This window comes from Papio anubis, chromosome 13 (genome assembly GCF_008728515.1).
Source record: "Papio anubis isolate 15944 chromosome 13, Panubis1.0, whole genome shotgun sequence".
Classification (NCBI taxonomy): Eukaryota; Metazoa; Chordata; class Mammalia; order Primates; family Cercopithecidae; genus Papio; species Papio anubis.
The window spans coordinates 20,158,961-20,174,592 of record NC_044988.1 but is presented as its reverse complement, the minus strand read 5'-3'; the positions used below and the strand labels follow the sequence as shown (position 1 = coordinate 20,174,592).

Sequence of the window (15,632 nt, the reverse complement as noted above, 5' to 3'; positions counted from 1 at the left end):
TGTGCTGCTGGATTTGGTTTGCCAGTATTTTATTGAGGATTTTCACATTGATGTTCATCAGGGATATTAGCCTGAAATTTTCTTTTTTGTGTGTGTCTCTGCCAGGTTTTGGTAGCAGGATGAGGCTGGCCTCATGAAATTAGTTAGGGAAGAATCCCTCCCTCTTTTTCCATCGTTTGGAGTAGTTTCAGAAGGAATGGTACCAGCTCCTCTTTGTGCCTCTGGTAGAATTTGCTGTGAATCTATCTACTCATGGGCTTTTTTTCATTGGTAGGCTATTAATTACTGCATCAATTTTGGAACTTGTTATTGGTCTATTCAGGGATTTGACTTCTTCCTGGTTTAGTCTTGAGCGAGTGTATGTGTCCAGGAATTTATCCATTTCTTCTAGATTTTTCTAGTTTATTTGTCTAGAGGTGTTTATAGTATTCTCTGATAGTAGTTCGTAGTTCTGTGGAATCAGTGGTGATATCCCCTTTAGCATTTTTTATTGTGTCTGTTTGATTCTTTCCTCTTTTCTTCTTTATTAGTCTGGCTAGTGGTCTATGTATTTTGCTAATCTTTTTAAAAAACCAGCTCCTGGATTCATTGATATTTTTGAAGGGTTTTTCATGTCTCTGTCTCCTTCAGTTCTGCTCCGATCTTAGTTATTTCTTGTCTTCTGCTAGCTTTTGAATTTGTTCTTGCTTCTCATGTTCTTTAATTGTGATGTTAGTGTGTCAATTTTAGATCTTTCCCGCTTTCTCCTGTGGGCATTTAGTGCTATAAATTTTCATATAAACACTGCTTTAGCTGTGTCCCAGAGATTCTGGTATGTTGTGTCTTTGTTCTCATTGTTTCAAAGAACTTACTTATTTCTGCCTTAATTTCAGTATTTACCCAGTAGTCATTCAGGAGCAGGTTGTTCAGTTTCCATGTAGTTGTGCGGTTTTGAGTGAATTTCTTAATCCTGAGTTCTAATTTGATTGCAGTGTGGCCTGAGGGACTGTTATGATTGCCATTCTTTTGCATTTGCTGAGGCTTGTTTTACCTGCAATTACGTGGTTAATTTTAGAATAAGTGCGAAGTGGTGCTGAGAAGAATGTATATTCTGTTGATTTGGGGTGGAGAGTTCTGTAGATGTCTATTAGGTCTGCTTGGTCCAGAGCTGAGTTCAAGTCCTGAATATCCTTGTTAGTTTTCTGTCATGTTGATCTGTCTTATATTAACAGTGGGGTGTTAAAGTCTCCTGCTATTATTGTGTGGGAGTCTAAGACTCTTTGCAGGTCTCTAAGAACTTGCTTTATTCTTTAAGAATGTTGAATATTGGCCCCCACTGTCTTCTGGCTTGTAGGGTTTCTGCAGAGAGATCCGCTGTTAGTCTGATGGGCTTCCCTTTTTGGGTAAACCAACCTTTCTCTGTGGCTGCCCTTAACATTTTTTCCTTCATTTCAACCTTGGCGAATCTGACGATTATGTGTCTTGGGGTTACTCTTCTTGAGGAGTATCTTAGTGGTGTTCTCTGTATTTCCTGAATTTGAACATTGGCCTGTCTTGCTAGGTTGGGGAAGTTCTCCTGGATAATATCCTGAAGAATGTTTTCCAACTTGGTTCCATTCTCCCCACCACTTTCAGGTATACCAATCAAATGTAGGTTTGGTCTTTGCACATAGTCCCATATTTCTTGGAGGCTTTGTTCGTTTTCATTCTTTTTTCTCTAATCTTGTCTTCATGCTTTATTTCATTAAGTCGATCTTCAGTCTCTGATATCCTTTCTTCCGCTTGATCGATTTGGCTGTTGATATTTGTATATGCTTCACAAAGTTCTCATGCTGTGTTTTTCAGCTCCATCAGGTCATTTATGTTCTTCTCTAAACTGGTTATTCTAGTTAGCAATTCCTCTAACCTTTTTTCAAGGTTCTTAGGTTTCTTGCACTGGGTTAGAACATACTCCTTTAGCTCAGAGGAGTTTGTTATTACCCACCTTCTGAAGCCTATTTCTGTCAATTCTGCAAACTCATTCCCTGTGCAGTTTTGTTCCCTTGCTGGAAGGAGTTGTGATCCTTTGGAGGAGAAGCAGCATTCTGGTTTTTGGAATTTTCAATCTTTCTGTGCTGGTTTTTCCCTAATCTTTGTGGATTTATCTGCCTTGAGTCTTTGATGTTGGTGGCCTTCGGATGGCATTTCTGTGTGGATGTCCTTTTTGTTGATGTTCATGCTGTTCCTTTCTGTTTGTTAGCTTTCCTTCTAACAGGCCACTTTGCTGCAGGTCTGCTGGAGTTTGCTGGAGGTCCACTCCAGACCCTCTTTCCCTGCGTGTCACCACTGGAGGCTGCAGAACAGCAAAGATTGCTGCCTGTTCCTTCCTCCAGAAGCTTCGCCCCAGAGGGGCACCCGCCAGATGCCAGCCAGAGCTGTCCTGTGTGAGGTGTCTGTCGACCCCTGCTGGGAGGTGTCTCCCAGTCAGGAGGCATGGGGGTCAGGGACCCACTTGAGAAGGCAGTCTGTCTCTTAGCAGAGCTCGAGCCCTGTGCTGGGAGATCCGCTGCTCTCTTCAGAGCTGGCAGGCAGGAATGTTTAAGTCTGCTGAAGCTGTGCCCATAGCTGCCCCTTCCCCCAGGTGCTCTGTCCCAGGGAGATGGGAGCTTTATCTATAAGCCCCTGACTGGGGCTGCTACCTTTCTTTCAGAGATGCCCTGTCCAAAGAGGAGGAGTCTAGAGAGGCAGTCTGTCTACAGGGGCTTTGCTGAGCTGTGGTGGGCTCCGCCCAATTTGAACTTCCAGATGGCTTTTTTTACACTGTGAGAGAAAAGCCGCCTATTCAAGCCTTGGCAGTGGGGATGCCCCGTCCCCCACCAAGCTCGAGCATCCCAGGTTGACTTCAGACTGCTGTGCTGGCAGTGAGAATTTCAAGCCAGTGGATCTTGGCTTGGTGGGCTTCGTGGGAGTGGGATCCTCTGAGCAAGACTGGCTTCAGCCCCCTTCCCAAGGGAGTGAATGGTTGTCTCGCTGGCATTCCAGGTGCCACTGGGGTATGAAAACAAGCTCCTTCAGCTAGCTTGGTGTTTGCCCAAATGGTTGCCCAGTTTTGTGCTTGAAACCCTGGGCCCTGTTGGTGTAGGCACCTGAGGGAATCTCTTGGTCTGTGGGTTGCAAAGAACATGGGAAAAGTGTAGTATCTGGGCTAGAGTGCACCATTCCTCATGACACAGTCCCTCAGGGCTTCCCTTGGCTGTGGGAGGGAGTTCCTGACCCCTTGCACTTCCTGGGTGAGGCAAAGCCCCACTCTGCTTCAGCTCACCCTCCGTTGGTTGCATCCACTGTCTAACCAGTCCCAATGAGATGAGCTGGGTACCTCAGTTTGAAATGCAGAAATCACCAGCCTTCTGTATTGATGTTGCCTGGAGCTGCAGGTTGGAGCTGTTCATATTCAGCCATCTTGCCAGCCACCAGTGTAAACAAGTTTTATCCTCAGTCTGTTAGAGAGTACCTTACTAGCTGGGTGTGGTGGCTCACATCTGTAATCCCAGCACTTAGGGAGCCAGAGGCAGGCAGATCATTTGAGGTCAGGAGATCAAGACCAGGCTGGCCAACATGGTGGAATCCCGTCTCTACTAAAAATACAAAAATTAGCCAGGCGTGGTGGTGGGCACCTGTAATCCCAACTGCTCAGGAGGCTGAGACAGGAGAATCGCTTGAACTCTGGAGGCAGAGGTTGCAGTGAGCCGAGATTGAGTAACTACACTCCAACCTGGGCGACAGAGCGAGACTCTGTCTAAAAAAAAAAAAAAAAAAAAAAAAGTGAGTTAATGTCCCATTACTCCTGAACACTTTAGTGTTCACTTTAGTGTTTTGCAATATTCTTCTCCTAGTCTGTTGGTGAGTTTTTTTGTTTCTTTAACTGGTTTTTGGAGAGCAAAAGTTTAATTTTAATACTATTGAATTTAGCAATATTTTCTCCAGATACTGAACTTTTTGTATCACATCCCTGCAATTTTTGCCTAATTTAAGGTCAAGAAGACTTTTCCCTATGTCTTTATTCTGGAAATTTCTTAGAGTTAGGTTTTATACTTAGGTCTCTCATCCATTTAATTTTTCTATGTGGTGCATGTGATGGGATCCTCTTTCTAGTTTTACATCCGCATTTATAGTTATTTCCGTTTTATTTGTTAAAAAGACCATTCTTTTACTGTTGAGTTGACTATATATGACACAGACTATAAATAGACTGTGTAAGTCTATTTCAGACTGTTCTTTTCCAGTGATTTCTGTGTCTACCATTTCCATCTGTTTCTGTCCTATTGTTGATATCATACTGTCTTAATTATACTATAGCTTAATGTGTTGAAATCCAGAAAGGTTAGTCCTCCAACTTTTTGTATTTCCAAAATGTTTTCGACTGATTCTTTTGCCTCTTAGAATCAACTTATCAATTTCCACAAAAATTCCTGCTGAGATTTGGATAGAAATTGTGTCATGAATTTGGGAGAATTAACATTTTAGCAGTATTGAGTCTTTCAATTCATTAACATGGTGTATCTTTCCATTTGCTTAGGTCTTTTTAAGTTTTTAAAAATTGGTGATTTGTAGCTTAAGCATCTGTTCGTTAATATATGTTGTTAAATTTGTACGTAGTGTATGGGCTGAATTGTATCCCTCAAAATTTATATACTGAACCCTAACTCTGCTATTTCACAATGTGACTGTATTTACAGATAGATTCTTTACAGCAGTGATTAAGTTAAAATGAGACCACTAGAGTGGTTTGACTGGTGTCTTTATAAGAAAAGGAAATTTGATCTCACAAAGAGACACCAGAGATGCATGCACACTGAGGAAAGCCCATGTGAGGACACAGAAAGGAGGTCATCTGTAAGCTAATGATAGAGGTGGCCTCCAGAACTGAGAACATAGGTTTCTGTTGTTTAAGTTACCTAGTCTGTGGTATTTTGTTATGGCAGCTCTACCTATCTCATATAGATTTTGGTACCAAGCAGTGAGTTGTTGCTTAACAAGCACTTAGAAATGTGGAAGTGGTTTTAGAACTGGGTAATGGGTGGAGACTGGAAGAATTTTGAGGTATATATTAGAAAAAAACCTAGATTCTATCGCTGAATAAATTGTTGATATAAAATATGGACGTTCAAGCTGTTTCTGGTGAGACCTCAAGTGGAAATGAGGAACGTGTTATTTGACATTGAAGGGAATGTGGTCCTTGTTATAAAGTGGCAAAGATCTTGGTTAAATTATGTTCTAGTGATGAACTTGGATATTTAGCTGTGGAGATTTTTAAGTAAAATGTTGAAGACACAGTCTTCTTTCTCCTTGCAGCTGGTCAAATCACTTGAGGCCAGGAGTTCAAGACCAGCCTGGCCAACATGATGAAATCTCGTCTCTACTAAAAATATAAAAATTAGCGTGGTGGTGCACACCTATAGTCCCAGCTACTCAGAAGGCTGTGCACGAGAATCACTTGAACCTGGGAGGTGGAGGTTGCAGTGAGCCGAGATTGTGCCACTACACTCCAGCCTGGGTGACAGAAGGAGAATCTGTCTCAAAAAAATAATAATAATAATTGTACAATATATGGTTAATATGTATTTGATTTATTACAAAGATGCCAGCCTAGCTAAGTGGGGGAAGGATCAACTTTTCAACATATGGTGCTGAAACAACCGGATTTCCATGTGGAAAGTAAATTAATTTCAACCCTTATCTTATATCATATGCGGAATTTAACTTGAAATGAAACATAGACCTAAGTATAAAGTCCACAAGTATAGTTTCTGGAACAAAAAATGTTGGAGAAAATGTTTGAATCCTTGCAGTAGGTAAAGAGATCTTAGGATATAAAAAGTGCAAATATAACAGGAGGAAAAAAAAATTGGACTTTATGAAAATTAAATCTTTCTGCTCTTTGAAAGACATTGTAAAAAAAAGGTGAAAAGGCAAACCATCTAACCATCCGCTTGGGAAAAATATTTGCAAAAATATTTTTACAAGTCCAGTCCTGTATCTAGAATATATGAGAAGACTAACAGCTCAATAATAAATGACTAAACAGATAACATGAAAAGATGTTCGACTTTGTTACTCACCAGAAAAATGCAAATGAAAGCCACATAGAAATACTACTGCACAATGGTTAGAATGGCTAAAAGTAAGAAGAAAGATAATACCATGTCAAGGTATTGCCAATGACAAGGATTTAAAACTCTTACACGTTACTTGTGAAACTTGAAAATAGCATAACCCTTTGTAATAGTTTGGTAGATTTTAAAAATAAGGTTAAGTATATACTTACCATATAACTTGGGAATTCTACTCCTAGGTTTTTACCCAAGAGAAATGAAGTCATATGCCCACCAAAAGACTTGAACTAGAATACTCATAGTAGGGTTATTCATAATAGTAAAAAGTTGCATAACACCCAGTTGTCTATCCAGAAGTGAATGGATAAGAAAAAATAGTATATTCATACGTAGAATACTATGAATATAGTATTCATAGGAGAAAAAATACTAGTACATGTAGCAGTGATGGGCAGTGATCGAGAATGGGGGGAGCTTCCCTCAAGACTCCAGGGTATTTTAGGGAATAGAATGCAGGATTACTTGCAAATTCCTTTAAGAGCTTAACAAAACTTGTATTCTAAAACCTAACAACTACATTACAGAAGAGGAAAATAATAGCCCAGTTTCACTAATAAATGTAAGATACAAAAATTTCAAAACATTAAAAGTTGAAATTAAGGTAACATAGTTGTTACTTTTGGGGGGATGCCTAATGATTGCAAGGAGCTTAAGGGAGGCTTAGGAGTTGCTTGTAATGTTTCGTACTGGACATGGGTAGTTGGTCGGTTGAGTGTGTTTACTTTCTGAAAATGTATTGAACTTTAGAGTTTATGTACTTTGTGCAGTAGATTATAATGTACTTCAAAAAAAAAAAAATGCTGCTGCTGCTTTCCAAAATGAGCAGAATTTCACAGAAGGGGAAATACAAATAACCAAGGAAGCTGTTTGTGTTTGATATGATATGTAACCATTATGCATTTGTGAAATTATAATTAAAACTAGGATGACATGGCCAGTGAGACTGATATAATTTAAAATCTTTGAACACCCTAAGCATTGTGAGGATATGGAGATACTGAAACTGTGCTGCTGGTGTTAGTGTAATGTCTTATCACCACTTATGAAAATGGTTTGATAGTGCTCAATAAGGTGAACATATATAATTTTACTCTTTGGGGAAGTTTTAGCCACAAGCACCTATATCAGGAGGAAAAAAAATAAATTGGACTTTATAAAAATTAAATTTTTCTGCTCTTTGAAAGACTTGTAAAAAAAAAGGTGAAAAGGCAAACCATCTAACCATCCACTTGGGAAAAATATTTGCAAAAATATTTTTACAAGTCCAGTCTTGTATCTAGAATATATGAGAAGCATACAAGCAAAAGCAAAACTCTGTAAGCAACACAGATGCTCACCAACAGTATAGTGGACAAATACGTAGTGGTTTATTCATCAGTGCAATGCAGCGTCACAGTAAAGTTCAGTAAACTATGAGTGTGGCTAAAATTTAAACATTGTTTTGTAAAAGAAGGAAGTCACGGGAAAATGTATGTCATATATGCTACAGTTTGGAAAGAGGCAGGAGTAAATGACGTATTATTTAGATAATCATTCATAGGTGCTGTAGTACAAACAACTAAATAAGAGCAAGATCATGATGAGAGGTAGGGAGCGTGACAAGGAGGAATGAGATCCAGGAGGAACACATAAGAAGGTGCTTCTAGGTCAGGACATGGTGATGTTTTATTACTTGGCTGGGTTGGAAAATTCAGGTGGGTCTTTTATTATTATTTTTTAAACTGTAAAATTTGTTTTTATATATGCTCTATTTCCCCAAACTGTAAAAGAGTAAATTTCCTGAAATACCTTTCAGAGATTAAAAATAAAACTAAATTCCCCAATTCTAGGGGCTTTAAGTATTGTGACTTGTGTGTTCCTCACAGATGTCCTGATTTAATACTATGTTGAGTTAAAATATAAGTTCTCTTTCTACTCAAAGCCTTCATCAAGGACATTATTACAACAGTTCTACAATTTTTATTTAGCCTTAAAATTGTAAAACTACTTCTTTAAAATCTGCGTTTTATAATTTATTTTTCTAATTTAGACCTGATATGTTCTCAGTTAATTCAAATTGGATAGCTTTTTGTCAAAACTGTTGTAGAACTTTGAATAAACATCTTTGGAATAAGCGGTGAATAAACATTTTTGCGCTAATGAACAGTGAATTACTTTTCTTTCAGATTCAAACATCTACTTCTTTGGGAACATCACAGATTTCACAGAAAATAATTCCTCTCTTGGAACTTCCGTCTGTTTCTGAAGATGGTAAAATGAAACTGCTTAAGGATATTTTTCTTACTTTATTAAAATTTCTGTTTTGAGGCATATTTTTCTCAAAGGACCACATAGAGGAAGGGAAATACCTTTTCCTTTTAAAATCTAGGTTATTGGTTGAGGTTCTAGGAATGAAAGACAGATTAACATGAGAAAACAAGCAGATTTACTGGCATTCGTATTTCACGGGTACATGCAAGAAACTCAGGGATGAGTAACTCAAGGTGGTGATTAAAATTTGGGTTTATATATCAGTTTGGGCTTAAACAAAGGAAAAGAGGTTTTGAGCTTCAGGGATAGGGGTTGCTGGGGAGGCAAGGTATATGGGAAGGCGACCAGAAAACGTATGGTGCATGAGGGTAAAGTTTCTTATGCAGATTTGTCAGTATTTTCTCTTTTGATAAGAATGTCTTGTGAGTAAGAGTCATCTTCCCTGGAACAGAAAGGAAGATACCTTTACAGGGTAGATTTCTCTTATAAATGTTAATTTCCCTTACAAAAGGGAAACTTAGGATCTGTCTTCAGAGCTTTTCCTGTCTGCTGTTTCTCAGAATAATTGACTCAGTATAATAATCCTTATGCCAAAAAGTCATGTTTTCGAGTGGCATATTTTGGTCTTCAATAGTCATATAAGAAATTTCAGGCAATAGCAAATATTTGTATATTTTCAGGAAATTTTAACTAAAATTTACTTAAAATAGCACAATTCCTTAAAGTTGTTTTTGCAATGGGATTTTTTTGGTATAAAGTTGAACTCAAAATGACAACTTTATTTTGACCAGCCGGGCGCAGTGGCTCATGCCTGTAATCCCAGCACTTTGGTAGGCCAAGGCCGGTAGATCACAAGGTCAAGAGATTGAGATGATTCTAGCCAACATGGTGAAACCCCGTCTCTACTAAAAGTACAAAAATTAGCTGACGTGGTGGCCTTGCACCTGTAGTCCCAGCATTCCGGGCTAAGGCAGGAGAATGGCTTGAACAGGAGGCGGGAGGAGTTCGCGGTGAGCAGAGATAGTGCCTGCTGCCCTCAGCCTGGCGACAGGCGAGATTGGAATCAAAAAGAGAGGCGGGCAAGATGGCGAATAGGAACGACTCCAGTCTCAACTCCCAGCGCCAGCGACACAAGAAAGGCCGGTGAATTTCTGCATTTTCAACTGGTACTGGGTTCATCCTCACTGGGGAGTCTTGGAGACCCGGTCGGTGCTGGTCAGCTGCCGTCCGACCAGCGAGGAAGGCTGAAGAAGCGAGTGAGGCATGCATACTCACCTGGGAAAGCGCCAAGGGGGAAGAGATCCCGCTTTCTAGCCACGGGAACTGGGACACCCCGCCTGGGCTTGGGTAACTCCCACTGACTGGCTTTAAGCAAACGAGGAACACCAGGAGATCATATCCCACACCTGGCGGGAGGTCCCATGCGGGCCTCCCTCATTGCTAACACAGCAGTCTGTGATCTACGGCAAGGCAGCAGCTGAGCTGGGGGAGAGCCAGCCATTGCTGAGGAAGCTTAAGTAGGTAAACAAAGCTGCCATGGGAGAGCTCCAACTGGTGGAGCTCACAGCAGCTCAAAGGCTACCTGTCTCTGTAGACTCCACCTCTGGGGACGGGGCACAGCTACACAACAACAACAAGCACTTGGCAGAAACCTCTGCAGGCATGGCGACTATGTCTGACAGCTTTGAAGAGAGCAGTGGATCTCCCAGCCACGGAGGCTGAGATCTGAGCAGGACAGACTGCCTGCTCAAGTGAATTCCCTGGCCCTAGGTAGCAACTGGGAGACATCCCCACTGGGGGCAGTCTGACACCCACACCTCACAGGGTGGAGTACACCCCTGAGAGGAAGCTTCAAAGCAGAATCAGACGAATTTTTCGCTGTTCAAATATTCTATCTTCTCGCTGCTGCTGATGAGCAAACAGGGTCGTGGACCTCAAACAATCTCAAGACCTACAGCCGAGTCCTGACTGTTAGAAGGAAAACTATCAAACAGGAAGGACACCATAAAACCCATCAGTACATCACCATCATCAAAGACCAGAGAGGCAGATAAAACCTACAAAGATGGGGAAAAAGCAGACTGAAAGCTGGAAATTCAAAAATAAGAGCACATCTCCCGGGCTTAAGGGCGCGAAGCTCATCGCCAACATCGGATCAAAGCTGGACGGGGAGAATGACTTTGGCGAGATGAGAGAAGGCTTCAGTCCATCAAATTTCTCAGAGCTAAAGGAGGAATTACGTGCCAGCGCAAAAACTAAAATCTTGAAAAAAGTGGAAAAATTGTGGCTAGACTAATTAATGCAGAGAAGGTCATAAGCGAAATGAAAGAGATGAAAACCATGACGAAATGCGTGACAAATGCTGAAAGCTTCAATGGCGATTCGATCAACTGGAAGAAAAATTATCAGCGATTGAGGATCAAATGAATGAAATGAAGCGAGAAAGAGAAACCAAAGAAAAAGAAGAAAAAGAAATGAACAAAGCCTGCAAGAAGTGTGGGTTATGTAAAAGACCAAATTCACGTCTGATTGGGTGCCTGAAAGTGAGGAAATGGAACCAAGTTGGAAAACACTCTTCAGGATATCATCGGAGAACTTCTAACCTAGTAGGGCAGGCCAACATTCAAATCCAGGAAATACAGAAGCATACAAAGATACTCCTCGAGGAAGGCAACTCAAGACACATAATTGCCAGATTCACCAAGAGTTGAAATGAAGGAAAAATCTTAAGGGCAGCCAGAGAGAAGAGATTGAGGGTTACCCACAAAGGAAGCCATCAGACTCACAGCGAATCTCGACAAAACTCTCAAGCCAGAAGAGAGTGGGGGGCCAATATTCAACATTCTTAAAGAAAATTTTAAACGGGAGTCTCATATCCAGTAAAATAGTTTCATAAGTGAAGGAGAAATAAAATCAGCACAGATAAGCAAATGTAGAGATTTGTCACCACTAAGGCCTGCCTTACAAAGAGACCCTGAAGGAAGCACTCAACATGAAAGGACAACCGGTACACCAGCCATTTAGAAACCATGCAAAATGTAAAGACCATCGAGGCTAGGAAGAAACTGCATCAACTAACGACAAAATAACCGGTTAATATCATAATGGCAGGATCAAGTTCACACATAACAATCTTAACCTTAAAATGTAAATGGACTAAATGCCAATGAAAAGACACAGACTGGCAAACTGGATAAAGTCAAGACCCATCAGTCTGCTGTATTCAGGAGACCCATCTCCTGCATACAGAGACATACATGAAGCTCAAAATAAAGGGATGGAGGAAGATTTACCAAGCAAATGGAGAACAAAAAAAGCGGGGTTGCGAAATCTAGTCTCTGATAAACAGACTTTAAACCATCAAAGATCAAAAGAGACAAAGGCCATTACACCAATAGTCCCAGGGATCAATTCAACAGGAAGAGCTAACTATCCTAAATAGCATATGCACCCAATACAGGAGCACCCAAGATTCATAAAACAGGTCATAGAGAGACTTAAAGACTTAGACTCCCATACAATAATAATGGGAGACTTCAGCCTCCACTGTCAACATTAGACAGATCAGCAAGACAGAAGTTAACAAGGATATCCAGAGATTGAACTCATGTCTGCAGCAAGCAGACCTAATAGACATCTATAAGAACTCTCCACCCCAAATCAACAGAATATACATTCTTCTCAGCACCACATAAGTACTTACTCCCAAGGTGACCATATAATTGGAGTAAGCACTCCTCAGCAAATGTACAGAACAGAAATTATAACAAACTGTCTCTCAGACCACAGTGCAATCAAACTAGAACTCGGGACTAAGAAACTCAATCAAAACCCATCAACTACATGGAAACTGAACAACCTGCTCCTGAATGACTACAGAACATACTTGAAATGAGAGCAGAAAATAAGATGTTCTTTGAAATATTGTGAGAACAAAGATACAACATACCAGAATCTCTAGGATACATTTAAACAGTGTGTAGAGGGAAATTTATAGCACTAAATGCCCACAAGAGAAAGCAGGAAAGATCAAAATTGACCTCTAACATCACAATTAAAAGAACTAAACAAGAGCAAACATTCGAGAAAGCTAGCAGAAGGCAGGATAACTAAGATCAAGAGCTGAAGGAGATAGAGACACAAAAACCCTCCAAAAATCAATGAATCAGGAGTTGGTTTTTGAAAAGATCCAACAAAAGAGTGACAGACCACTAGCAAGACTAATAAGAAGAAAAGAGAAAAGAATCAAATTGGCCTTGATTAAAAATGATAGGGAATATCACCGACCCCACAAATACAAACTACCATCAGAGAATACTATAAACACCTCTACGCCAAATAAACTGGAAAACCTAGAAGAAATGGATGATTTCCTGGACACTTACACTCTTCCAGAAGACTAAACCAGGGAAGAGTTGAATCCCTAGATAGACCAATAGTAGGCTCTGAAATTGAGGCAATAATTAACAGCCTAACCAAAAAAAGTCCAGGACCAGATGGATTCACAGCTGATTCTACAGAGAGGTATAAGGAGGAGTTGGTACCATTCAACTACGAAACTATTCAATCAATAGAAAAGAGGAATCCTCTAACTCATTTTATGAGGCCAACATCCTGATACCAAAGCCTAGCAGAGACACAACAAAAAAGAGATTTTAGACCAAATGCTCCTGATGAACATCGATTAAAAATCCTCAATAAAAATACTGTAGGCCAGTTCAACAACACATCAAAAGCTTATCCACCATGATCAAAGTGGGAAGGCTTCATCCCTGGGATGCAAGGCTGGTTCAACGACCATAAATCAATAAACATAATCCAGCATATAAGCAGAACCAAGACAGAATACATGATTGTCAATAGATGCAGAAAAGGCTTTTGATAAAATTCAGCAACCCTTCATGCTAAAAGCTCAATAAATTCGGTATTGATGGAGCGATACCTCAAAATAATAGAGCTATTGTGTGACAAACCCACAGCCAATATCATACTGAATGGGCAAAACTGGAAAAATTCCTTTGAAAACTGGCACAGAACAGGGATGCCCTCTCTCACCACTCTATTCAACATAGTGTTGGAAGTTCTAGAAGCTGGGGCAATTATAGGCAAGAAGAAAATCAGGGGTATTCAGTTAGGAAAAGAAAGTCAGAGTGTCCCTGTTTTGGTGTGATTGTATATTTAGAAAACCCCATTGTCTCGACCCAAAATCTCCTTAAGCTGATAAACCCAACTTCAGCAAAGTCTCAAGTTCTACAAAATTAATGTGCAAAAATCACAAGCATTCTTATACACCAACTAATGTAACAGACAAACAGAGGCAAATCATGAATGAACTTCCATTCACAATTGCTTCAAAGAGAATCAAATACCCTAGGAATCCAACACAAGGGATGTAAAGGACTGCCTCTTCAAGGAGAACTACAAACCACTGCTCAGTGAAATTAAAGGACACAAACAAATGGAAGAACATACCATGCTCATGGATAGGAAGAATCAATATATTGAAAATGGCCATACTGCCAAGGTATTTATGGATTCAATGCCACCCCATCAAGCTACCAATGGGTTTCTTCACAGAATTGGAAAAACTGCTTTTAAAGTTCATATGGAACAAAAAGAGCCTACATCTCCAAGACAATCCTAAGTCAAAAGAACAAAGCTGGAGGCATCAGCTACCGACTTCAAACTATACTACAAGGCTACAGTAACCAAAACAGCATGGTACTGGTACCAAAACAGGAAATATAGACCAATGGAACAGAACAGAGTCCTCCAGAAATAATGCCACACATCTACAGCCATCTGATCTTTGATAGCAAACCAGAGGGAAACAAGAAATGGGGAAAGTTTCCCTATTTAGCCGTAGTTAACAGGAAAATTGGCTAGCCATAAGTAGAAAGCTGAAACTGGATCCTTTCCTTACTCCTTATCGAAAAGTGGTAAGATGGATTAGAGACTTAAATGTTAGACTAATACCATAAAATCCTAGAGGAAAACCTAGGTAGTACCATTCAGGACATAGGCATGGGCAAAAGACTTCATGTCTAAACACCAAAAACAGCGACGGCAAAGCTAAGAATTGACAAATGGGATCTCATTCAAACTAAAAAGAGCTTCTGCACAGCAAAGAAAACTACCATCCAGAGTGAACAGGCAACCTACAGAATGGGAGAAAATTTTGCAATCTACTCATCGACCGGGGCTAATATCAGAACACCACAAGAACTCCAACAAATTTACAAGAAAACAACAAACAACCCCATCAAAAAGTGGGCCAAAGGATATGAACAGACATTTCTCAAAGAAGACATTCATACAGCCAACAGACACATGAAAAAATGCTTCATCACTGGCCATCAGAGAAATGCAAATCAAACCACAATGAGATACCATCTCACACCAGTTAGAATGGCGATCATTCAAAGTCGGGAAGCAACAAGGTGCTGGAGGATGTGGAGAAATAGGAACACTTTTACACTGTTGGTGGGATTGTAAACTAGTTCAACAAGTATGGAAAACAGTATGGCGATTCCTCAAGGATCTAGAACTAGATGTACCATATATTATCATCCATTACTGGGGATATACCAAAAGTTATAAATTATGCTGCTCTAAGACACATGCACGATATGTTTATTGCAGCACTATTCTAATATAAAGGAACTTGGAATCAACCCAAATGTCCATCAGTATTTGACAGATTGGATTAAGAAAATGTAGCACATATACACCATGGAATACTATGCAGCCATAAAAGGATGAGTTTAGATCGCTTTGTAGGGACATGGATGCAGCTGGAAACCATCATTCTTAGCAAACTATCACAAAACAGAAAACCAAACGCATGTTCTCACTCATAGGGTGGGAACTGAACAATGAGATCCGCGGACTCAGGAAGGGGAGCATCACACACACGGGGCCCATATCATGGGGAGGGGAGGGGAGGATTGCATTGGGAGTTATACCTGATGTAAATGACGAGTTGATAGGTGCAACAGACCAACATGGCACAAGTATACATGTCTTAACAAACCTGCATGTTATGCACATGTACCCTACAACTTAAAGTAGAATAATAATAAATAAATTTAAAAAAAAAAAAAAAAATGACAGGGACCACTAATAAGTTAATTATCTTTATTTGGCTGTGAGTTAAAAAATGCCACAAAACTTCATAGATGTCTTAATTTCTAATGTGTTTTTTAGTTATTTGGAAAATTTTGCTATAGTATATTTAAAACATTTTAAAAA

At 40.0% G+C, this 15,632-nt stretch overlaps 1 protein-coding gene across 9 annotated transcripts in view; it reads left to right on the top strand.

Annotated features, from left to right (window-relative positions):
* VPS13A (vacuolar protein sorting 13 homolog A) overlaps positions 1-15,632 on the top strand; it is a 256,982-nt gene that overhangs the window by 96,867 nt on the left and 144,483 nt on the right. For all 9 annotated transcript variants that reach the window (XR_001895953.3, XR_004177826.1, XM_017949941.3 and 6 more), the window contains exon 24: positions 8,297-8,381. Coding sequence is in view for 7 of the 9 variants with exons in the window: in XM_017949941.3 (XP_017805430.2) it covers positions 8,297-8,381 (85 nt within the window). In the remaining 2 variants the exon portion in view is untranslated. The remainder of the gene's footprint in view (positions 1-8,296; positions 8,382-15,632) is intronic.